Source organism: Calidris pugnax, unplaced genomic scaffold (assembly GCF_001431845.1).
Source record: "Calidris pugnax isolate Ruff unplaced genomic scaffold, ASM143184v1 scaffold303, whole genome shotgun sequence".
Lineage (NCBI taxonomy): Eukaryota > Metazoa > Chordata > Aves > Charadriiformes > Scolopacidae > Calidris > Calidris pugnax.
Window position 1 is genome coordinate 504,444 of NW_015091087.1, and position 19,906 is coordinate 524,349.

At 44.3% G+C, this 19,906-nt stretch overlaps 1 protein-coding gene across 1 annotated transcript in view; it reads left to right on the forward strand.

Annotated features, from left to right (window-relative positions):
* Positions 1-19,906, forward strand: part of TBC1D8 (TBC1 domain family member 8) — a 54,832-nt gene that overhangs the window by 28,748 nt on the left and 6,178 nt on the right. The window contains exons 6-16 of the mRNA XM_014957741.1: positions 4,677-4,884; positions 6,049-6,243; positions 7,034-7,216; positions 7,622-7,772; positions 9,267-9,481; positions 10,326-10,443; positions 15,191-15,476; positions 15,960-16,089; positions 16,359-16,457; positions 17,005-17,073; positions 18,471-18,711. Of these exons, the coding sequence (XP_014813227.1) occupies positions 4,677-4,884; positions 6,049-6,243; positions 7,034-7,216; positions 7,622-7,772; positions 9,267-9,481; positions 10,326-10,443; positions 15,191-15,476; positions 15,960-16,089; positions 16,359-16,457; positions 17,005-17,073; positions 18,471-18,711 (1,895 nt within the window). The remainder of the gene's footprint in view (positions 1-4,676; positions 4,885-6,048; positions 6,244-7,033; positions 7,217-7,621; positions 7,773-9,266; positions 9,482-10,325; positions 10,444-15,190; positions 15,477-15,959; positions 16,090-16,358; positions 16,458-17,004; positions 17,074-18,470; positions 18,712-19,906) is intronic.

Consider the following 19,906-nt stretch of genomic DNA (forward strand, 5'->3'; position numbering starts at 1 on the left):
AGTATGATACATTTCTCCAGGCTTTAACCACCTCGGCTTCTTTTCTTCGTGTCTAACTGTGAATTGCCAATGAAGATGGCTTTGCTTCATATGAAAGCAAAGAAGGTTTTTAACACTGATCTAAGCTGAATGGAAACTGTTTGAAGTATCTTGAATCATAAATGTCACTTCAGTCTGCATTAATTCCTTTGGAGGGGGAATCTGAGAATGCTGTAAACCTTGAGCAACAAGGAGGATGCAACTAGAAAGAATCTCATGTTATTGCATCTGCCCGGCAAAAGACAGGGTTTGGATTATCTGTGTGTCACTTGTGACAGATGACTGCCTAACCTGTTTTTAAGGATTTCTAGTAATGGAAGTATCAGGATCCATACCAGTACTTCACTGTTCTATCATTGAAAAGTCTTTCTGAAGTCTAACTTGAATCTTTCGTGCTGCATTTTGAGTCTATTACTTGTTGTCCTACTCAGTACTATTGAAGACATCAGTTCTTTCTTTAGAAGTTCTTTCTTTAGAGCAGCCACTGGTGTACTTGGAGGTTGGCATGCATCTCTTTTCTCTGTTCTTCTTTAAACTGCATTGGCCTAGTTCAGATTTTTCTTATTGGTCCTGGTTTTAGCCCTCCTGATTGCTCTTCTCTAATTTGTCACTTATTCCCTGCGGCTGCAGGCGTGGGGTGGTGGGATGCAGGATTGTCCCCAGTGCCTTGCCGGTGCTGACCAGGGCAGGAGCAGCATGACCATCTCTGCAGCAACTCTGGGACTGCTGTGCTGCATCTTGGTGGCCGTGCACTCCTGCAGCCTGGCGCGGTCCTCCTCTTCCTCCTGTGAGCACGAGGCTGTTGGCTCATGTTCAGCTTGTGGTCCTGTGTCACCCTTAGGTCTTTTCTTTTTGCTCCTGGTGGAGTTGATCTCCATGCTGGTTTTGTGCAGCTTAGGATGTACAGCTGAAAATACTTATAATGCTTATTTCCCACACCATGCCTTAAATTTATGAATCTCAATCTTGAATCTGGTCCTGACCTTCTGCTTATTAGCATCCCCCAGCCTCATGTTGTGTGCAAGTTTATTAACAATAATCTCTCAGTCCATCATGCAGATTGCTGATGAAGAGACTGAGCAGAAGTTAGTCCAGGACTGACCTCCAGGGAGGTCCTCTTAATACAGCCTTTCAATTTAACAGGGAGCCTTTAAGGGCTGCTTTTTGGGGTACTCTTTTTTTAACTGGCTTGGTAGAACAGTTCTTGACTTTGATCCAGTTTTATTAGTTCCATGTGAGGAAATATCAAGACTTTCATAAATTCTGGCTAAAACGTCTGTTGTGTCTCCTCCATCTAAAAAGTCCAGTGTTCCTGCTATGTAAGTGAGAGATGTTCAGTTTACATGTATCCAGACAAGTCCATGTTGGCTCTTCTCAGATAGCTCCTGGCTTGCTTATGAGAGGCCTTTCTGGCCGTGCGAATTTAACAGTTCTTCCAATAAACAAGACATATATCACTGGATGTGTTATTTCCAAAATCTGTAACTTTCTGGAGTCTGAATAGCAAGAAGAGTCTAGCAATCGGTCTTTGAGAGCAAGAGGTCAGCCAGTCTGTTTAGATGTTAGAGAGGCAGCAAGTGACTCAGCAGAGCTAAAATCTTGCCAAGTTGACTTCTGTTAGATTTAAAGCAGAGAAAAACATTTGACGGTGAGGACACACAGTTTTAAGTGTGTCCTGATGCTTTTAGGCATTTTGTTAGTCTTGTGTGTTATTTCCTTTAATTTAAAAACTCTTGGAAGGTAACGCAGGGGTCACACACCAGGAGTTACCACAGTTCAGACTTGCCCAGGGCTTTGAAGTGCAGGAGCTGGCTGCAGTCCAGGGTCCCGTAACGTGCGAGTCGGGAACTGCGCTCGGAAAGAATTGTTGAGTTCTCTGGAAAGAGAACTCAGAACAAGACAATCGCATCTTCTCGCCTTTTATTCTTCTGACGCATGTGTAAACACTCAATAAACATTAGTTTTACATAATGAAAGCATTCTTTTTTTTTTTTTTTTTTTTCCCCTCGGTACGGCTCAGTAGGCTGCATTTGCTTAAAACCAAATGTTTTTAAGTTGTTAAGTTTGAGGAGAACGTTTCAAACAGACTGGGCTGCAGGTAGAAAGGTTGCGTTTCTGTTTGGCCTTGGAGGTATTGTGAAACTCAGAAAGGAGGCTGTGGGACCTGGTGATGTGGTCCCACAGTCGCTGCATCTTTGCTGTATCGTGTTTTAACAATTTCCTGTCATGTGTTTGGAGCTAATTTTGTTTGTGGGGTTTTTTTTTGAGTTATAGGGTTTGGGTCTTTTTAACCAGCTCTAATTTGGTTTGGCTGTGTTTATGCAGGGAAGCAATTGCTTTAAGCCCTAGAATTTGCCAGCCTAACAGGAAATCTTTTCTCGATGTGCCATTTTCTAACAGCACTTCTTATTTGAGCCCGCAGAGGTAAGTCCTGGCAGCATTTCATCCTCGTGCTACCACTTTTCTTTCCGGGATCCCTCCCACCAGCAGCCTGGCCCCTGTTTCAGCACTTGTGTCTGGGGCAGCCTTGGCTGCGGTGTGGTCCCTGCGGTGGCCCTGCGTGACCCTGTGTCATGAGTCATGGGGGGAACAGGCAGTTCCAGGGATGTTGGGGTTGGCAGCCTTCCCCTGGTACGGGGTGAGGGGGTTGGACGCAGTGCCTGGTGCATTTACTTCGTTTCAGATGCGGGAAATGTCATTCTTCAGCTTAAAAACCTGTGGCTTCTTGTCTGCAAGGCCCCACACCTGGAGCCCGCAGCCTCAAGAAATGCAGCAAAATCCTGAAGACTCAGAAACTGCAGATTTTGGAGCATGAGAAACAGTCAGCTCTTAAATAAACAGACAACCTCTGGCTCAACAGAGGTTCCACTCTTCCGTGTAATGCCTCTTTTCACATAAAGGGCTAGAAATTTTAACAGCCCAGTAGATGCAGGGAGGGTCTTACCTTTTCAGCACAATAGCAGGAGAGCACAGCTCTACCCAGACCTGCCTGCAGATACTATCAGCACATTCATCTGTGCTGTGCAGAAATGGAAAATATTTTAGTGGTGAGTTAACTAAGAGGCATATCCTGATCCAGCTTTGTCACAATAGCAGATCGCTGCGGGCACTTATCAGAGTTGCTCTTGCTGTGGAACTTTAACTCGGGAGCAACCTTTTTGTCTTCCTTCACAAAGAGGGTTTCTCTTTGTTCTTTGTGAAAAACAGGAGGCTATTTGTCTGTTTTCCTTGGATAATGTTATTAAGGAAGATAATGTTTGTGAAGGAAACAGCAGCCGAACGCTGGTCGAGCGCATTCTGTCTTTTCTGTTGGTGGCAGACGCAGATCCTGCCTCCTCAGGTCTCAGTTTGTTCTAGATTGTCTTCGTCCCTGGTTCACGTGGATTTAGTTTTCTCTGTGGATTAAACTGAAATAAAACAAACAAACAATTGGTTTACTTACTGAAGCAGAGGCTTCATCTGTCTCACCTTATTTGTAAACAGCACAAATTTGGGGCAGGGGGAAGGCATCTGCAGGAGAGGAGGGTGAGGGAAGGAGCGGAGAGGGGATTTACAGCACCAAGGTACCACTCCCTGTTATGTTTCAGCCCACGCTTCAAATTCTTTCAATGGAACAAAGTCAAGCTTTTTTTTTTTGCTTTTTGCCTTTTTTTTTTTTTCTTTTTCCCCTAAGGTGAATCATGTTAGGAAAAATTTACTTGTTGTAAAGAAAATGATAGAACTCAAGCCCTAATGTTTCTGGGGCTGCTGTTGGTGAGTTAATAGCTGTGGCCTGTTCATAATGTAATTGTATAGCTCTGTAAATTACCACAGATTTCTTCATTAAAAAAAGAGGAGAAAAAAAAATCCCCAAAGCCGAATCTATATAACCATAGCTCAGTAATGAAAGCTTCATTTGTTTAAATTTTTTCTCTCCACATAAATGTGGATGGGTGGCTGGAAGGAAGCCAAGTCCCAACTGAATGTAGCCGGTGCTGCTATTCCCAACTGAGTCTTAAGTGACCTGAAACTGTTTTGCGTTTTGCAACTGTCCTGGGGGCTGTCGGAGGCTGATACCTCTGTATGTCAAGGATGCAATGATGTAAATGCCACCATCGTTAACTCTCCTATTACTGACCACTTCGGGAATACTCATGGAGCAAATGCATTAGGTTTGGGTGCAGATGCAAATCCCTGGGGTGATGCTGGTAACGCTACTGGGAAGGGAAACAAGGAACACAAAGCTAATCTCCGTTGCTCAACGTATGTTCATCAGATGAGAGATTTAGTTATCTCCTGGGCATTGAAATCTGTAACTCTTTGAGGCTGGAAGGTGGTACAGCAGCCATAGAAAATGCATGGTTAAATGATAATTAAAAGAACCCCAACAACAAACCGGCTGTTCTTTCCTTTCCTAGTACTACAGTGGTTGCTTTTGATCCTATCGTTAGACAAGCATGTGTTGATGATGATGGTTCTTGTTTGTATGTCAAAGTCGGTCTTCCATCAATCTGTTGATGTAGGCGGTGAAGATTGCTGTGCACGGTGCTTTTACTCTGTATCCCTTGCTCTTGGTGGGGCTAACAAGAAAACGAACCTTGCGCTTGATGTCCTGGCTTTCGGGGTCTTGTGATTCGCTCTTACTGCTTTCTCTTAAGGGATCTTGAAGCCAGAGCGCAGAATGAATTCTTTCGGGCCTTCTTCAGATTGCCCAGGAAGGAGAAGCTGCATGAAGTTGTAGACTGTTCTCTCTGGACGCCGTTTAGTCGCTGTCACACAGCGGGAAGGATGTATACTTCAGACAGTTATATCTGTTTTGCCAGCAAAGAAAATGGCTGCTGCAATGTTATCATCCCACTTAGAGAGGTAGAGTTGTTTGCTTGTTTCATTTTGGGTCCCTATCTGCTTTTTTCTGTTGTAAGCATCCACTGTCACTTGACTTACCTGAAAACTATCATTTGATGAAAAGGAGTAGGATGCTGCTTGTGTGTGTTGGGTTTGCAGGATTGTTGTAAAGCTTGTTTTGGGACTCTTTAGTGCATGAGTTCCTACAAACATGTGTGAGTGACCCAACATGATCCCCAAAGTGAAGTATGGGCAGGGAATGCAGCAGGACAGAGCACTGCAAAACCAGAGTCTGCTTGGTCTGAGACTCGGACAGTGCTCCCCTCCAACCTCCACAAATGCGTAAGTCCAGCTTGATGTTGATGGAGTCTTCAGCTTTCTAGCTGAAGCATCCTTGAATGGGATCAACACTTAGAAGTGTTGAAGCTCTTCCTCCATAGATAAACTCTAACGAACCTGTGGATACTTTGCAAACCTGTAGGGCAGAGAGAAAAAGGGGATGTTCTGGAGGCAATGATGAGCTGCAACATTTCCATGAAATCAGAAAGTTATTTAAATGGAGTGGAGGATGCATGGGAAGGTGGTGGGAGTAGAAGAGGAGAAGGAAGCTGTCAGCAAACACCTGCCTGATCTGCTGTGGATACAAGGCTGTTATGATCTTTTAATTAAAGCTTTCCTTTCATCCTCAACTAATAACAGAGTAACATTGAAATATCCTAACTGTAGCAACTTATCTTCCACTGTTAACAGAAATAGACAACAATAAGAGAACAGTGTTATATACATAATCAGAAGCAACAAAACCACTGTTTTCCCCTGTCCTCAGGAGTGCGAAAGTAAATTTCCTCCTCCAGAATTTGATGCAGTCGATCATTTTCTATATCTTGTTTTAATCATCAATCCCCTTTCTTTTTTCCCCTTGGTCCGCTCTCCAGAAGCGGGCCTCAGAGTCTTTTAGAAAAAGAAAAAAAGGCAGCTGGGATACTTTTGGTGCCTGCTTTGAGCTTCTAAAGAGACAGTGAACTTCAGGTAGTAGGATGTGTCTGATCAAGGAACCAAATATGAATGTTTAAAGTATGTGTGTAAATGAATGCTGTGTTTTTACGTTTTGGTACATGTAGAATATTTGAAGATGTTTCTCTGGGTGTGGTGCATAATGTGTTTTCTGTAATGTTTCTGGAAAAGGTAATCAGTATAGAGAAGATGGAGGACACAAGCCTTCTTCCTAATCCCATCATTGTTAGCATAAGGAGCAAGACCGCCTTTCAGTTCATTGAGCTGAAGGACCGTGATACTTTGGTGGAGAACCTGCTCCAGAGGCTAAAAGAAGTGAACTCCAGCAACCCAGTGCACTATAACAATTTGCAAAATAAGAGCCAGGTACTGAACCTAAATTATTCTCTGATTCTGTTTTTCAAATCCTAACCAAAATAGAAGGTTGTTTGGTACCTTGTCATCAAGGACACTTAGAATTTGCTATCAACTTGTTTTAAACTAACAACCTTTTTTCTAACATGGAAATGAATGATAATTTTTATAAAGTCTTGAGCAAGGACTTTCCTCCTGAAAGATGTGAAAGGTTTTAATGCAAAAGGCAAAGGCTAACCCAGCTCCATGTCTTGAAGACAGCTGAGGACATAGTTCTTAAAACTGTAGAATCATCTGGGTTGGAGGGGACCTTTAAGATCATAGAATTCAACCATTAACCTAACACTGCCAAAAACACCACTAAACCATGACCCTAAGCACCATGTCTTTTAAATACCTCCAGGGATGGTGATTCAACCACTTCCTGGGCAGCCTGTTCCAATGTTTCATAACCCTTTCGGTGAAGACATTTTTCCTAATATTGAGTCTAAACCTCCCCTGGTGCAACTTGAGGCCGTTTCCTCTTGTCCTATCACTTGTTACTTGGGAGAAAAGACCGACCCCCCACATCTCTCGACCTTCCTTTCAGGTAGTTGTAGAGAGTGATAAGGTCTACCTACAGCCTCCTTTTCTCCAGGCTGAACAACCCCAGCTCCCCAGCAACTCCTCATCAGACTTTTTCTCCAGACCCCTCACCAGCTTTGTTGCCCTTCTCTGGACCCACTCCAGCACCTCAATGTCTTTCTTGTAGTGAGGGCCCCAACCTCTTCTCAGTTGTTACCACTTTGATTCTGCGTTGCAGAACACTCCAGCCTTTGGATCCACATATGTGCTCAGGGATGGTGAATCTGCATGTCTGGGAACGGAGGTGTCACAAAGCAAGGAGAGGAGTGAATGCGGAAAGGAGAGCAGTTACCTGCTCAATGCAGAAGCACTAAGGTCTGACTTTCATCAGGCAGGAATGGCAGGCCTTGATTTTGGAAAGGTATGTAAAATTTGGGGGGAGTTGTAGGATTTGTTTTTTTCTCTTTAAAAAAAAGCTGGGGTGACATTCAAACAGATACTCCTTTTTAGTAAAATGAACTCTGTATTGGCTGGAGAAGTTACATATGGGATAACAGCTATTCATTTGGATTTTTTTCTTCTCCCTCCTCCCAGTTTCTTTCTGGTGAATATTTATATTTTTTTCTCCCTGTCTGATTAGTTCTGCTTGCCCCTGTGTGGAGAATTCCATATGCAAATTGGGGAAGTTGTAGTCCTTAGAGCAGAATTCCCAAATCCATTGGTAATGGAAATACTGTGCAGAATTTCTAATGTGTAAAATGTTTCTGTTTACCAGCTCTCACATTCACACAATTTGTTCTTTTCAAAGATACCTTCTTGTTCCCAGTCTAGGGAGCAAATCAAGGAGAGTCTGTGGGATGACCATTTTGTAGAATATGGCAGAACTGTGTGCATGTTTCGCACAGAGAAGATCAGAAAACTTGTTGCAATGGGAATCCCGGAATCCTTAAGAGGCAAACTCTGGCTGCTTTTCTCAGGTGAGCACCCTTAGAAAAGTTAGCTGTAGGCATCATCTGATTCTGAACATGGCAATACGTTTAGGCAAGAAATCTCCCAAGGGCTATTAAATGTCATTTACATGATAGTGCTTACAGAAGAGAGATGATCAGCTACTGAACTAATCAGTGCAAGGAAGTACCTACGTAGATCTGTAAAAATTTTATCTCTGGACAATATGACATGATGTACAGAAGAACTGAAATAAAATCTGCCTCATCTGTGTAATTTAAAATTTAACATCATGTTTTGAGAAAATGATGTTCGTCTTCCAGCAGCAATTAGATTGTAGCATAAATATTGATTTAACCCTAGACAAATCAAATTATTGCAGAATAATGACATCTTAAAGTCAGCAGCCCTACTCCTGCTTCTTGTTGAATGTTGGCAGGGGTAACAGAAACTGGAGATGGAAAAACCAACTTGTTTCATCCACAGATCTGGCAGAGCTAGAATGTGTTTACAATATGATCTCAAGGTTAGTCCTTGATCCAGTATATGACATGTTCAAACATTTGTAAAAAGTATTCCTTCACGTGGGGGTTTTCCTCCTTGGAGGGTGTGAACAGCGCTGAGTACGTTTCTCCCAGGAATACTTTCTGCTTGGGGAAGTTTTCTGCTCGATGTCAATATTAAGGTGTTTTGAATTACATTGCATCCTACAAGCTTTGCTGATATTTATTTTGTTTTTCAAGACACGCGTTCTGCTAGGACTTTATTTCTTTTACATCTGGAGATTTCACTAAATTCACAGACCTTGGGGGGGAAACCGTCTTGCTTACCCCCTTCCGAGCAGCCGTACCCCACAACACTAAGCGTAGCATCACCTTAATCATAGAATCATAGAATCATAGAATCATTGAGGTTGGAAGAGACCCTTGGGATCATCGAGTCCAACCATCTACCCTACTCTACAAAGTCCTCCCCTACACCATATCCCTCAGTACTGCATCTAAACATCCCTTAAACACATCCAGGAACGGTGACTCAACCACCTCGCTGGGCAGCCTATTCCAATGCCTGACCACTCTTTCAGTGAAAAATTCCTTCCTAATGTTCAATCTAAACCTACCCTGTTGGAGCTTGAAGCCGTTCCCTCTCGTTCTATTGTTAATTACCTGTGAGAAGAGAGCAGCACCAACCTCTCTACAGTGTCCTTTCAAGTAGTTGTAGAGAGTGATGAGGTCTCCCCTCAGCCTCCTCTTCCTCATACTAAACAGCCCCAGCTCCTTCAGCCGCTCTTCGTATGATTTGTCTTCTAGGCCCTTCACTAGTTTCGTTGCCCTCCTCTGCACTCGCTCCAGCACCTCGATATCTCTCTTGTATTGAGGTGCCCAAAACTGGACACAATACTCGAGGTGTGGCCTCACCAGTGCTTAGTACAGGGGCATAATCACCTCCCTACTTCTGCTGGTCACACTATTTCTAATACAATCCACTCGTGTCTTCCTCTTCCTCTCTCCCCGTTCCCTCAGACGCCGTGACAGATCTCGACTCGCATCCCGGTTACTACGGACGTCTGGTGGAGGCGTCCATGGGCAAGTGCTGTATGGCGAGGGAGGAGATCGAGCGTGACCTCCACCGTTCCCTGCCCGAGCACCCTGCCTTCCAGAGCGAGACGGGGATAGCCGCCCTCAGGAGGGTGCTCACGGCCTACGCCCACAGGAACCCCAAAATTGGATACTGCCAGGTGAAAAACTCCCAGCAGGGTAATGTAATGCCTGCTGCTTCCCCCTCCTCCCCCCCCACCCCCCCACCTTCTTTCTGCTCTCTCAGTTTTATCATTCTCTTGGGAGTATTTTTAATGGTGGTTTTGATAAATAACTTCTTTTCAGTTGTGAAAAATACATAGTTTTTAGCTATTAAATATCATTTACTGCAGAAAACAAGTGCATAGGCTGGTACTCTGGCTCAACAAAAGTCTTCCCTCAGCATTTTGCAAACTGCATTTAAAGGATGGGAAAAAATATGTTTCTTGATGCTTCTGTTTGTTCAAAAGTGCATTTCTTACCCAATACTTGGAGACAGTGCAAAGTAAATTGGCCTGCACGGATGAGATTCACGTAGAACACCGGGGCAGAGGTTTAGTGGAATAACGTTCTGCTCCTTTCTGCCAAAATTGATGACAAATTATGAAGTACTTCACCCAGCCGGCCAGCTAAAATAATAACTTTACCTTCTGTGCAGCTCCTTGAATTCTGAAAGACAAATACAGGGAGGGAGGGAGGGAGGGAAAGCAGACTCAGAACATCTTGCACTATCAATTACCTGCTTTGTACCTGGGCAAATCCAGTACTGTGCTTCTCTCTGTTGTTTGCTATTGCTCTGCACAAGCTTGAAAAACTTGTTATGCCTTTGGCTTGGAATTATGTATTCACTGTCTATTACCATTCTTTTGCCTTTTTTTTTTTTTTTTAGTTGTTTACTTCACGTTAGGCTACTTTTCTTTCTTTAAAAATAGCCACAATTTAGGTTTTGTCGGTAAGATTTGCTGGTGCTAACAAATCCCATTTATTCTTCTTTGCCCTTGTAAGTCTATGAATATTTTGACCTCGGTGTTGCTGTTGTACGCCAAAGAGGAAGAAGCCTTTTGGCTGCTGGTTGCTGTGTGTGAGCGAATGCTGCCGGATTACTTCAACCAGCGAGTGATCGGTGAGCTCCTGCCTCTCTCTTCTTGCTAGCTGGGAAGGGGCAGCCGAATGGCACTAGGGTGAAGTAAAAGGCTTGAGGTCTTCTGAGATCCAGACTCCGTGGCTGAGGTGGTCCATCGACTTGTGTGGTGTGCGGGGACAGCAGCAGTGGCTGTGCAGCTTCCAGCTGGGCTTGTTTTCGTTTTGAAGGGTTTGAACTGCAAGAACTATAAATATATGCTCAGCTTTTACAATTTTTTTTTTTTCCCCTGTTGGTCAGAAGGAGGTTGCGCTTTCGCCTGTTAGGTAAAAATAGAGGAGCTTACGTGTCTTGGGCAGGATTGTTCAGTGTTAGAGACCTGAGCTGTTTTACATGGACCTAGGAAAGATCTGCTAGGGTAGATATTTCTGATCTGATGTCTCTGCATTGCCTGGCTGCTGGAGTAATAGAGGCTTGCATCTAAACTGGCCCTTGGTAACAAGGGCTGGTACAAACCCTTCTGAATGTGAGATGCAGCATTGAGGAATAAGCCCAGTCCCTCTGCAGTGCGTGCCTTGTGCTGCATGGGCTACGGTCTTTGCAATGCAACTATTTTTAAGACTGTTGTGCAAACACCTGCCTCACCAACAGGATGGAGGGGCTGAGCAGCTTGATGCAGTAATTGCAGGTGTGCATACAAGAAAAAAAAATATGTTCTTTGCAGTCACTTTACTTTCTCTGATAGGTTTTCCCTCTTTAATGCTAGCCTTACTCTTTAGTTACAGTGTCTGCTATTACACCATCACTGCAGCAAAGGGAGAGATCAGGGTCACTTGTGAGGATGGATGGGAGGAAATCCCTGGCAGCAGTAGTTCTGGGAGCTAGAAATGATGCAGGCACTTGCGTGCTGCTTGGGGAGCAGGAGGAGGTGTCTGAGAAGTTTTCTAATCTTTTGCTTGGAGGATGGGGTGTCTCTCCTGACACTGTGCTGCTGCACTTACTGTCTTGTCACTGAACTGTCAGGTAAGGTAAGTTAAAGCAGAGTTACTCCAAAGTTAACCGGATGTGGTGCTTTGAATGCCATTGGTATTTTCAACTACTGGATTGGGCACTGTAACTGTCCCACTTGTCAGAACTTTGGTTCTTGTCTCCAAATGTGACTTTAAACTGCCATTTCAATGACTTCCACGTTTGTCTGTCTCCTTCCTTGATTAAAAAAGAAACACAGCTTTATCTGTCCTTGTGCGTTTCTAGATATCATCAGCCTAGGGCCTGCTTTGATTACTGATGACTTTGGTGCTTACTGGGTTATTGCCTGTAGGTTGCATTCTTCACACCCAAATACACTTGCATAGTCCCACGTGGAGGGCCATATCACTGCCCTAAGTTGTATCTAATTTGGGGTTTCTGTCTTGCCCATCACTCACCGTGGCTACAGCTTACATCATTCGAGTGCTTATAGTCTTGTTTGTCCTGTCTCTCTGTTTTCCCGTCCTCTGTACCTAAAGGAAAGGGCAGGTAGTACCATGACTCTAAAAAAGATACTGCCAAGGCTCACTGCAGTGCAAAGAGCCAGAGGCTTCACCTCAGAAGCTCCCCTGCTCCCCCTAGTCAGACAGCAGCAGGGTAGTTTTGCAGGATGGTTGCTTCACTGAGCAGTTGCTTCTGCAGCTCGGATATACCCTAGACTTTGGCATGGCCAAATCGGTGCTACTGATCTTGTCCACCCTGCCCCTCCTTCTGGTTCCTGTTGCTTGAATTAGCGTTCTTGGCTTCACATTCCAGTTGACCTTCTTTTTTTTTTTTTGACTGTGGTGCTTGCTGGGTTATTGCCCGTAGGTTGCATTCTTCACACCCAAATAAACTTGAATAGTCCCACGTGGAGGGCCATATCACTGCCCTAAGTTGTACCTAATTTGGGGTTTCTGTCTTGCCCGTCACTCCCCATGGCTATAGCTTACATTGTTCGAGTGCTTATAGTCTTGTTTGTCCTGTCTCTCTGTTTTCCCATCCTTTGTACCTAAAGAAAAGAGCAGGTAGTACCACAACTCTGAAAAAGATACTGCCAAGGCTCACTGCAGTGCAAAGAGCCAGAGGCTTCACCTCAGAAGCTCCCCTGCTCCCCCTAGTCAGACAGCAGCAGGGTAGTTTTGCAGGATGGTTGCTTCACTGAGCAGTTGCTTCTGCAGCTCGGATATACCCTAGACTTTGGCATGGCCAAATCGGTGCTACTGATCTTGTCCACCCTGCCCCTCCTTCTGGTTCCTGTTGCTTGAATTAGCGTTCTTGGCTTCACATTCCAGTTGACCTTCTTTTTTTTTTTTTGATTTGCAACTAGCTCTTGTCTAAACTTTGTATTGTTTCTTCCTGCATAACACTTCCAACACCCCACTTTTCCTCTTTGTCCGCACTGCCAACACTGTTGTCCACATTTTGATCTCTCTGTAACTTTAGTGATCTCTGGTCACTGTGCTTTTCCTCTTCATTGTCAGCCAGTAATCTCTGCAGTCCAAACAGCTACTGAATTAATCACCAGGCCGCTTTAGCTCCATCTTCTCTTGGGCCTTTTCTTTGTGGCATTCAGAATATTTTAAAAATGTATTTCTTTTAAAATTTTGCTTTCAAAACTTAGGCAATTCAGTCCTACTCTACTTCAGTCCTTTTCACTTTGATCATTTAATCATCTCCCTATTTCGGCAGTGCCAGCTATGACCACTCTGTCTTTTAACAAGCATTTGCATCATTTCACTTGCAAATGGAAAAAGCCTGCAGGCAGGGCTGGCACTTGGTCTCTCCTCCTTCAGGAACTCCCTCCATCCTTTTCCCTTCTGCAATGCATAGAGGAAATTATAAGCAGATAGCTGCAAGATAGAAGCAAGTTGTACTTGGAACAAGAGTGGTGACAAGGGTCACACCTATGTTATTCTTGTGTTACCAGGACTTTTCCATCGTCACCATAAACCAGCAGGCCATCTCACCCCACTTTATCTGTTAGACTGTCATCATTTCACTACCATAATTCTTGAAACAGTGAAAACTTCATTTCTCTGATTTGTCTTTCCAGTCTCAGAGATGTCATTTTGTTTGCATCTTGGGTCATCATTTTTTAAATGGCTACCCTGGGATTTTCCTACCTTGCTGGGGTTTCATGCTAGAATACGTTAGAGGTTCAGTTGCTCAGATATCATGGTTTCTGGGACGCTAGTGAAAAGGTGGGCGTAAAATTCACTTTGAATACCCATGCTTGACTTTTATCCACAGTGTCAACATTTAATTACAATACGATCTTCTGCAAAAGATCTGGGCAGCATCGCACGTTTCTTTTAAACTTCTGCTTTCACCAATCTCTTATGTGCTGCCTCTGAGCCTGGAATGATCTTTTTATACATGTCTCCCTATCTTTCTCTGGCTTCTTTCAAATACCCCTAAAACTGACTATTTTTTCTGGTCTGTGTTAACTATGACTGTTATATTTAGCTTGTTAAAAAACAAACAAAACCCTGCCCTCTGCTGAGTAAACCCCAGCCCGTTTTCTCCTCTGTTTTCTTTACCCTTCTTATTTATGACCGTCTGATGTGAGAAGGCTATTTCTTCAAAGCAAAGCACCATGCTTGATGTATTTCTCAAAGGCTCTTTGCATGTCCCTGGGCACTTATTTTCGATTTGTGGTGCTGCAGTGTTTCTTTAGCCACCAGCAGAAGCTTTTTGTGGCTTGATATGAACAGTTCTAAAGACAGAGAAACATCATGTCTGTTATTTTATGATTTGGATGCAAAGCCAAGATATGCTGGCTCTCTGCCACAGATTGTCCAGGTTACAATCTGATTTTAGACAACAGAAGTTTTGAGTTCTAAGGGAATGTATGTCTCAGGAATTTCATAGCAATTAAAGTTGTCTCCTAACATTAGCGTAATAGGGACTATGAGAAAGAATGACTATGTGAAATAACTTGAAAGGAAAGATAAAACAATTGAAAAGCTAACTGCATTTTGTATTCAGGAACAATTTTAACTTCCAGCATCATGGGTTAAAGCTCCTGATGTGGCAGATCTCGTTCGTAGATACAGGCTGTTTCAATGGTATGAAACCATATTGACTGTACAATAGCTGCTGACAAAGCAGGACTGAGCTAATAGCTGAAACAGAGCCCAAAATCTGCTGCTTTTGGAAAGACTGGTTGGGACAGTTAGGAAAGCTTATATCTGGGCGCTGCAGAAATCTTTTGTTCTTACAATATATGTATGCATGTAAGTATATATTTGTGTTTGCTCATATATTCATGTGTAAATATTTTTCTTCCTGCTCAGTGTGTGTAGCCGTATCTGGATTTCCATCTTATATTTTCTCACTTAGAATGAAAGCTCCACTGCCCACTTGCTGGAGTACATACACTGGAGAGGAATGTGTGCTGTCTTATTTTCATTGCATAGATCCCAAGCTGAACAGTAAAATGCTTTAAGATTGCTTTCGCTAGCGCTTAATTATTATGTGCTCTTTTAGCCAAAACCAACAGCTGCTGCTATTACTGTTTCATTGCACCCTAAAGGCCCTTAGCAGAATCAACACGATCTTTTTGCAGAAAGCTGTACAGTGAGGATTATGGACATGAGGGCTGGGGCTGAGATCACAGCAGAACGATAACGGGATTTTTCACTGTGGATCTGTGCACATCTCGTCAGTTTAAATTTTAAGAAGGTCTTGCAGTTGATAGTTGACAGCAATCGTTAGCTGTGAAGAGTATTTTTTCCTGTGTCAGTCCTGGGTAATACTGATTCTTTATGACCTGCAGGTGCTCAGGTAGACCAGTCGGTGTTCGAAGAGCTTATAAAAGAGCAACTTCCAGAGCTGGCTGAACATATGAAGGATCTGACAACCTTAGCTTCCATCTCTCTTTCCTGGTTCCTTACCCTTTTCCTTAGCATCATGCCCCTGGAAAGTGCTGTGAATGTTGTGGACTGCTTCTTCTATGACGGGATCAAAGCCATTTTCCAGCTGGGCTTGGCCATACTGGAAGCCAACGCCGTGGACCTGTGTAACAGCAAGGACGATGGGCAGGCCCTGATGATCCTGAGCAGGTACGGCCACGCAGGAGTGCTCCTTCCACCGAGGACTGTTGTGATAACTACCGGGCTCTGTAGGCACCAGCAGGACCTTCTGTGTTACCGTGCTGCTGCTGCTGCTTTTGCAGTGTCTGCTTTAAACAATGGGCTTTGTAGTTCGGACAAGTAGATGTCCTGGGAAGTTTCCTGGGCAGCGCCAAGACATGCATCGACTGCGTCAATGTGCAATATTTACTGCTGCTCTTCGTGCCTTCCCTAGAGTGACGGGTTTCCTGCTCCACACTTCAAGGAGACAGAAGTTTTCTTCCTTGGGCAGCGTTTAGTCATTTGGCTGGCTTGCCGTTCCTCGGATGAGTAATCGTGAGGGCATTTTTGAAGAGCCTAGCGGCCTGAAAACCAGTTTATTTCTAAGTCTGAGCCACAAGACTTGTTTGCTTATTTATCTTGAGAAGAGCACAGTGCAAAGTAACCTGGGTTGCTTACATTTCTTCCCTTCAGGTTTTTAGAGCATGTCAAAAATGAGGAAAGCCCTCTGCCACCTATTGGTAACCACCACGCGTTCTTCAGCGACGACCAGGAAGCCTCTCCAGTGACTGAAATAGCTAACCTGATTCATGACTCCTATGAGGTAAGACACTGCTCCGTGTCTACGGGTCAGTTAAGTTACAGTTTTTAAAAAGAGAAATGTTAAATTTAACATGGATGTTTTGGAAGTTAATACATGACTTTACAGATTCCTTGAGTCAGTGCTAGGTCTAGTATAAATACACTGACAGATCAGTGTATGCTTTTTCTTCGAGAACTCACAACACTTTAAAAGTTGTATTTCCAGTAAATGAGAAATACAAATATCATCAACTACTATAAAAATAATAAACTTCTGTTCCTCCCTTATAGAAATTTGGAGACCATTCTGTCGCACAGATAGAGCACATGCGCTACAAGCACCGAATCCGTGTTCTGCAAAGCCACGAAGACACAACCAAGCAAAATGTGGTGAGTAGAATATGATTTTGACTGAGGTAACTTAACATCTCCCCTCTCCCCCAGCACTGTCAGGGAACACCACCAGATCTTGAAAAAAGAAAGGATCATTACTGACTCTGGAAACAGCTCTTTGCTGGGATGCTTGTGGGTTTGGTTTTTCTTTTGCAGCCACATGCACTAATTTCTAGGGTGGCTTCAACATTAAGAACAACTGGGCAAGACTGCCCAGCCCAGCACCTTGTCTCTGACCGTGGCCTGAGGCAGATGCTGGGGAAGAGTGTAAGAGGAGAGCGAGCTGTGATGCTTCCCCGGCCTCCTGTGACCTGTAGCTTAGGGACTTCCCGTCTTTGTTTTTAATAGCCCTTGAGGGATTTCTCTTTTCACAGATCTGTCCAACCAGTGAACCTAAAGAAGGGGGAAAAATTGCAAAGGGTTTTCAATACTGCAGTTTTCAGCTGTACCACATAAATACAGCCCCTGCAGGGCTCGTGGACCTGCCTGTGTGTGGTCACAGGAGAAAAGATTGTCACTGATATGTTTTTTCTTTCTTTTTAAGCTCCGAGTTGTCATCCCAGATGTTTCGATTCTTCCTGAAGACTTAGAGGAATTGTATGACTTGTTCAAGGTTGGTCTACCTGTAAAGTAGGGGATCTGCCTATTTGAGGCTTCTGGGCATAACTTCCAGCCATTGCTTAGCAGAGATGCCTCAGACCTTGAGTCCTTTGCCTGGGAGATACCCTTCAGATGGGACTTTGTCATTTTGTCCTTTCTGTGGTCGCCCAGTTGTTAAAGAGGAATAGTAATGCACTGATCCTTCAAAGAATTGCTTCAGAGCTTCCTTTCTAACTTGCTGCTTGGAAATGGTCTGTGATAAATTAGGTTCTGTAACTTTCACATGCAGAATAAATTAAATAATATGCAGCTTTGCTCACTGGGAGCTCTATAGTACTTTTAAGTCCTGCTCTCTTAATGCTTTTTGAAGGCAGACTCTGTTTTCTGCAGGGGAGAAAATCACCATGAACTTGTGTCCTTGCTATTTGTTGCCAAATTTCAATAGTTATAGTTTTGGGGATTGTTTGTTTGTTTGTTTGTTTGTTTTTTGTTTTTTTACAATTAAAAGCAGTTTCTATCTCAGTTTCTTTCTGTCGAGCTGATGGTTGATAGAACTGTTATAAAAATTATTTGTAGGCAGGGACATCTAAGCTTATGCAACTTTACTTGATTTAGAAGTCCAAGCATGTAATTATCCTCCTTAATGGAAAATTTCTTTTGTGTATTGTTCATAGCCATAAATACTAGCTACTGAAAATGTGACTGTGGTGTGTTCTTCGCTTTATGTAGCTTTGTGGCTAAGAGCAGCTGTACCCTCCTTCCATTAGTGGCTGTGAGATGCTGCTGCTGGGGCTTGCTCTTCAGTGCTTCCCTCCTGCTCCTTGCTGCTGTGTTCTTGAGCTTTGACTGGCCTGCACTCCTCCCCTTTCCTCATTTCATTTCTTGGTGGTGGTTCCTTTTTTGTTGGCTCCCTTTATCCCCTGGGACAGCTTGTTTTGTTAGGACTCTTTGTTCTGCATCAGCCTCTCCCTAAGGGAAGACTAATAGGGACGGTATCCAAACAGAGAGGTCTGAGGGAGAATAAATCAGCAGGTCAAGTCTCTACAATGCTTACCCTGGGTTTTCTCTGACCCTCTGTACCTTTGGCTGGTTAGATATCCCAGAGCAGATGTGGGTAGTAGAGTCTCAGTACCCTGCCGTGAATTTCTTCCAAGAACCTGCCTGGTCTCCCTTCAAATGTATTAATTATCCACGGGAAATCATGAGAGCGCTTGGCTGCTTTAATTGAAAATTCATACTTTGCTTTTTCTCCCAGGGATGGGAGATGGGTATCCTTATAACACCTCACGCCAAGAGAATTTTGAGCATTTCCAGCGCACTTTGATGCAAATGCCTTTTTCTGCCGGTCGCGCTCTTCTCTCTGATAGGGCACAGTGCAATCCCCCCTCTCCCACCTCTGATTTCTCCTAGAGGGAACATTTAATAAGGTGTTACTGGGACACGACGAGTCCGGTCATCGAGCGCCACGACCCCAGCAGGCCATACGCCGAGCAGTACCGCATCGACGCCCAGCAGTTCACTAACCTGTACAGGCTGGTCTCCCCCTGGACCTGCGGGGACCACACCGACGTCCTCGCCCAAAGGACCTTCCGGCTCCTGGATGAGAACATGGACCGGCTGGTTGAATTCAAGGGGTTCGCCAGCTGCTTAGGTATTGGTTCCCCTGAGGGGCAGAGGGTGGGCAGGGAGGGGGTGGCACATGGGCAAGACACAGATGTTGAAGAGCCGTACAACTGGCGGGGGAGGATGCGGGCAGATGGTTTTCATAGAATCATAGAATCATAGAATGGTTCGGGTTGGAAGGGACCTCAAAGATCATCTAGTTCCAACCCCCCTGCCATGGGCAGGGACACCTCCCACTAGAGCAGGTTGCTCAAGGCCCCATCCAGCCTGGCCTTGAACACTTCCAAGGATGGGACATCCACAACTTCTCTGTGCAACCTGTTCCAGTGTCTCACCACCCTCATAGTAAAAAATTTCTTCCTGAGATCTAATCTGAATCTTTTTTCTTCCAATTTAAAACTGTTTCCCCTTGTCCTGTCATTACCCTTCCTGGCAAAGAGTCCCTCCCCAGCTCTTCTATAGGCACCCTTCAGATATTGAAAGGCTGCTATAAGGTCTCCCCGGAGCCTCCTCTTCTCCAGGCTGAACAATCTCAGCTCCCTCAGCCTGTCTTCATAGGAGAGGTGCTCCATCATTTTCTGGTGTTCCAGTCACCTGAAGTCGATTAGATTTAAAAAACAGCAAAATACTTGATTTCTCAGACAACAGTAATTTTGTTGAAAATATTTTATGAATTGAAATTATACTGGGATTTGCATGGAAGGCTAGGAAACAGTTCAAAAGAAGCATGGTCAACAGGTTGAGTGAGGTGATTCTCCCCCTCTACTCCATTCTCGTGAGACCCACCCCCCTGGAGTGCTGCATCCAGCTCTGGGGCCCCCAACATAAGAAGGAAATGAACCTGAGGGAGCAGGTCCAGCAGAGGGGCATGATCAGAGGGCTGGAGCACCTCTCTTACGAAGACAGGCTGAGAGGGTTGGGGTTGTTCAGCCTGGAGAAGAGAAGGCTCCAGGGAGACCTTATAGCAGCCTCCCAATACCTAAAGGGGGCCTACAGGAGAGATGGGAAGAGACTCTTTTGTCAGGGAGTGTAGTGATAGGACAAGGGTTTTAAACTGAAAGAGGGGAGATTTAGATATTAGGAAGAAGTTCTTTCCTGTGAGGGTGGTGAGGCACTGGAACAGGTTGCCCAAGGAAGTTGTGGATGCCCCATCCCTGGAGGTGTTCAAGGCCAGGCTGGATGGGGCTTTGGGCAGTCTGGTCTAGTGGGAGGTGTCCCTGCCC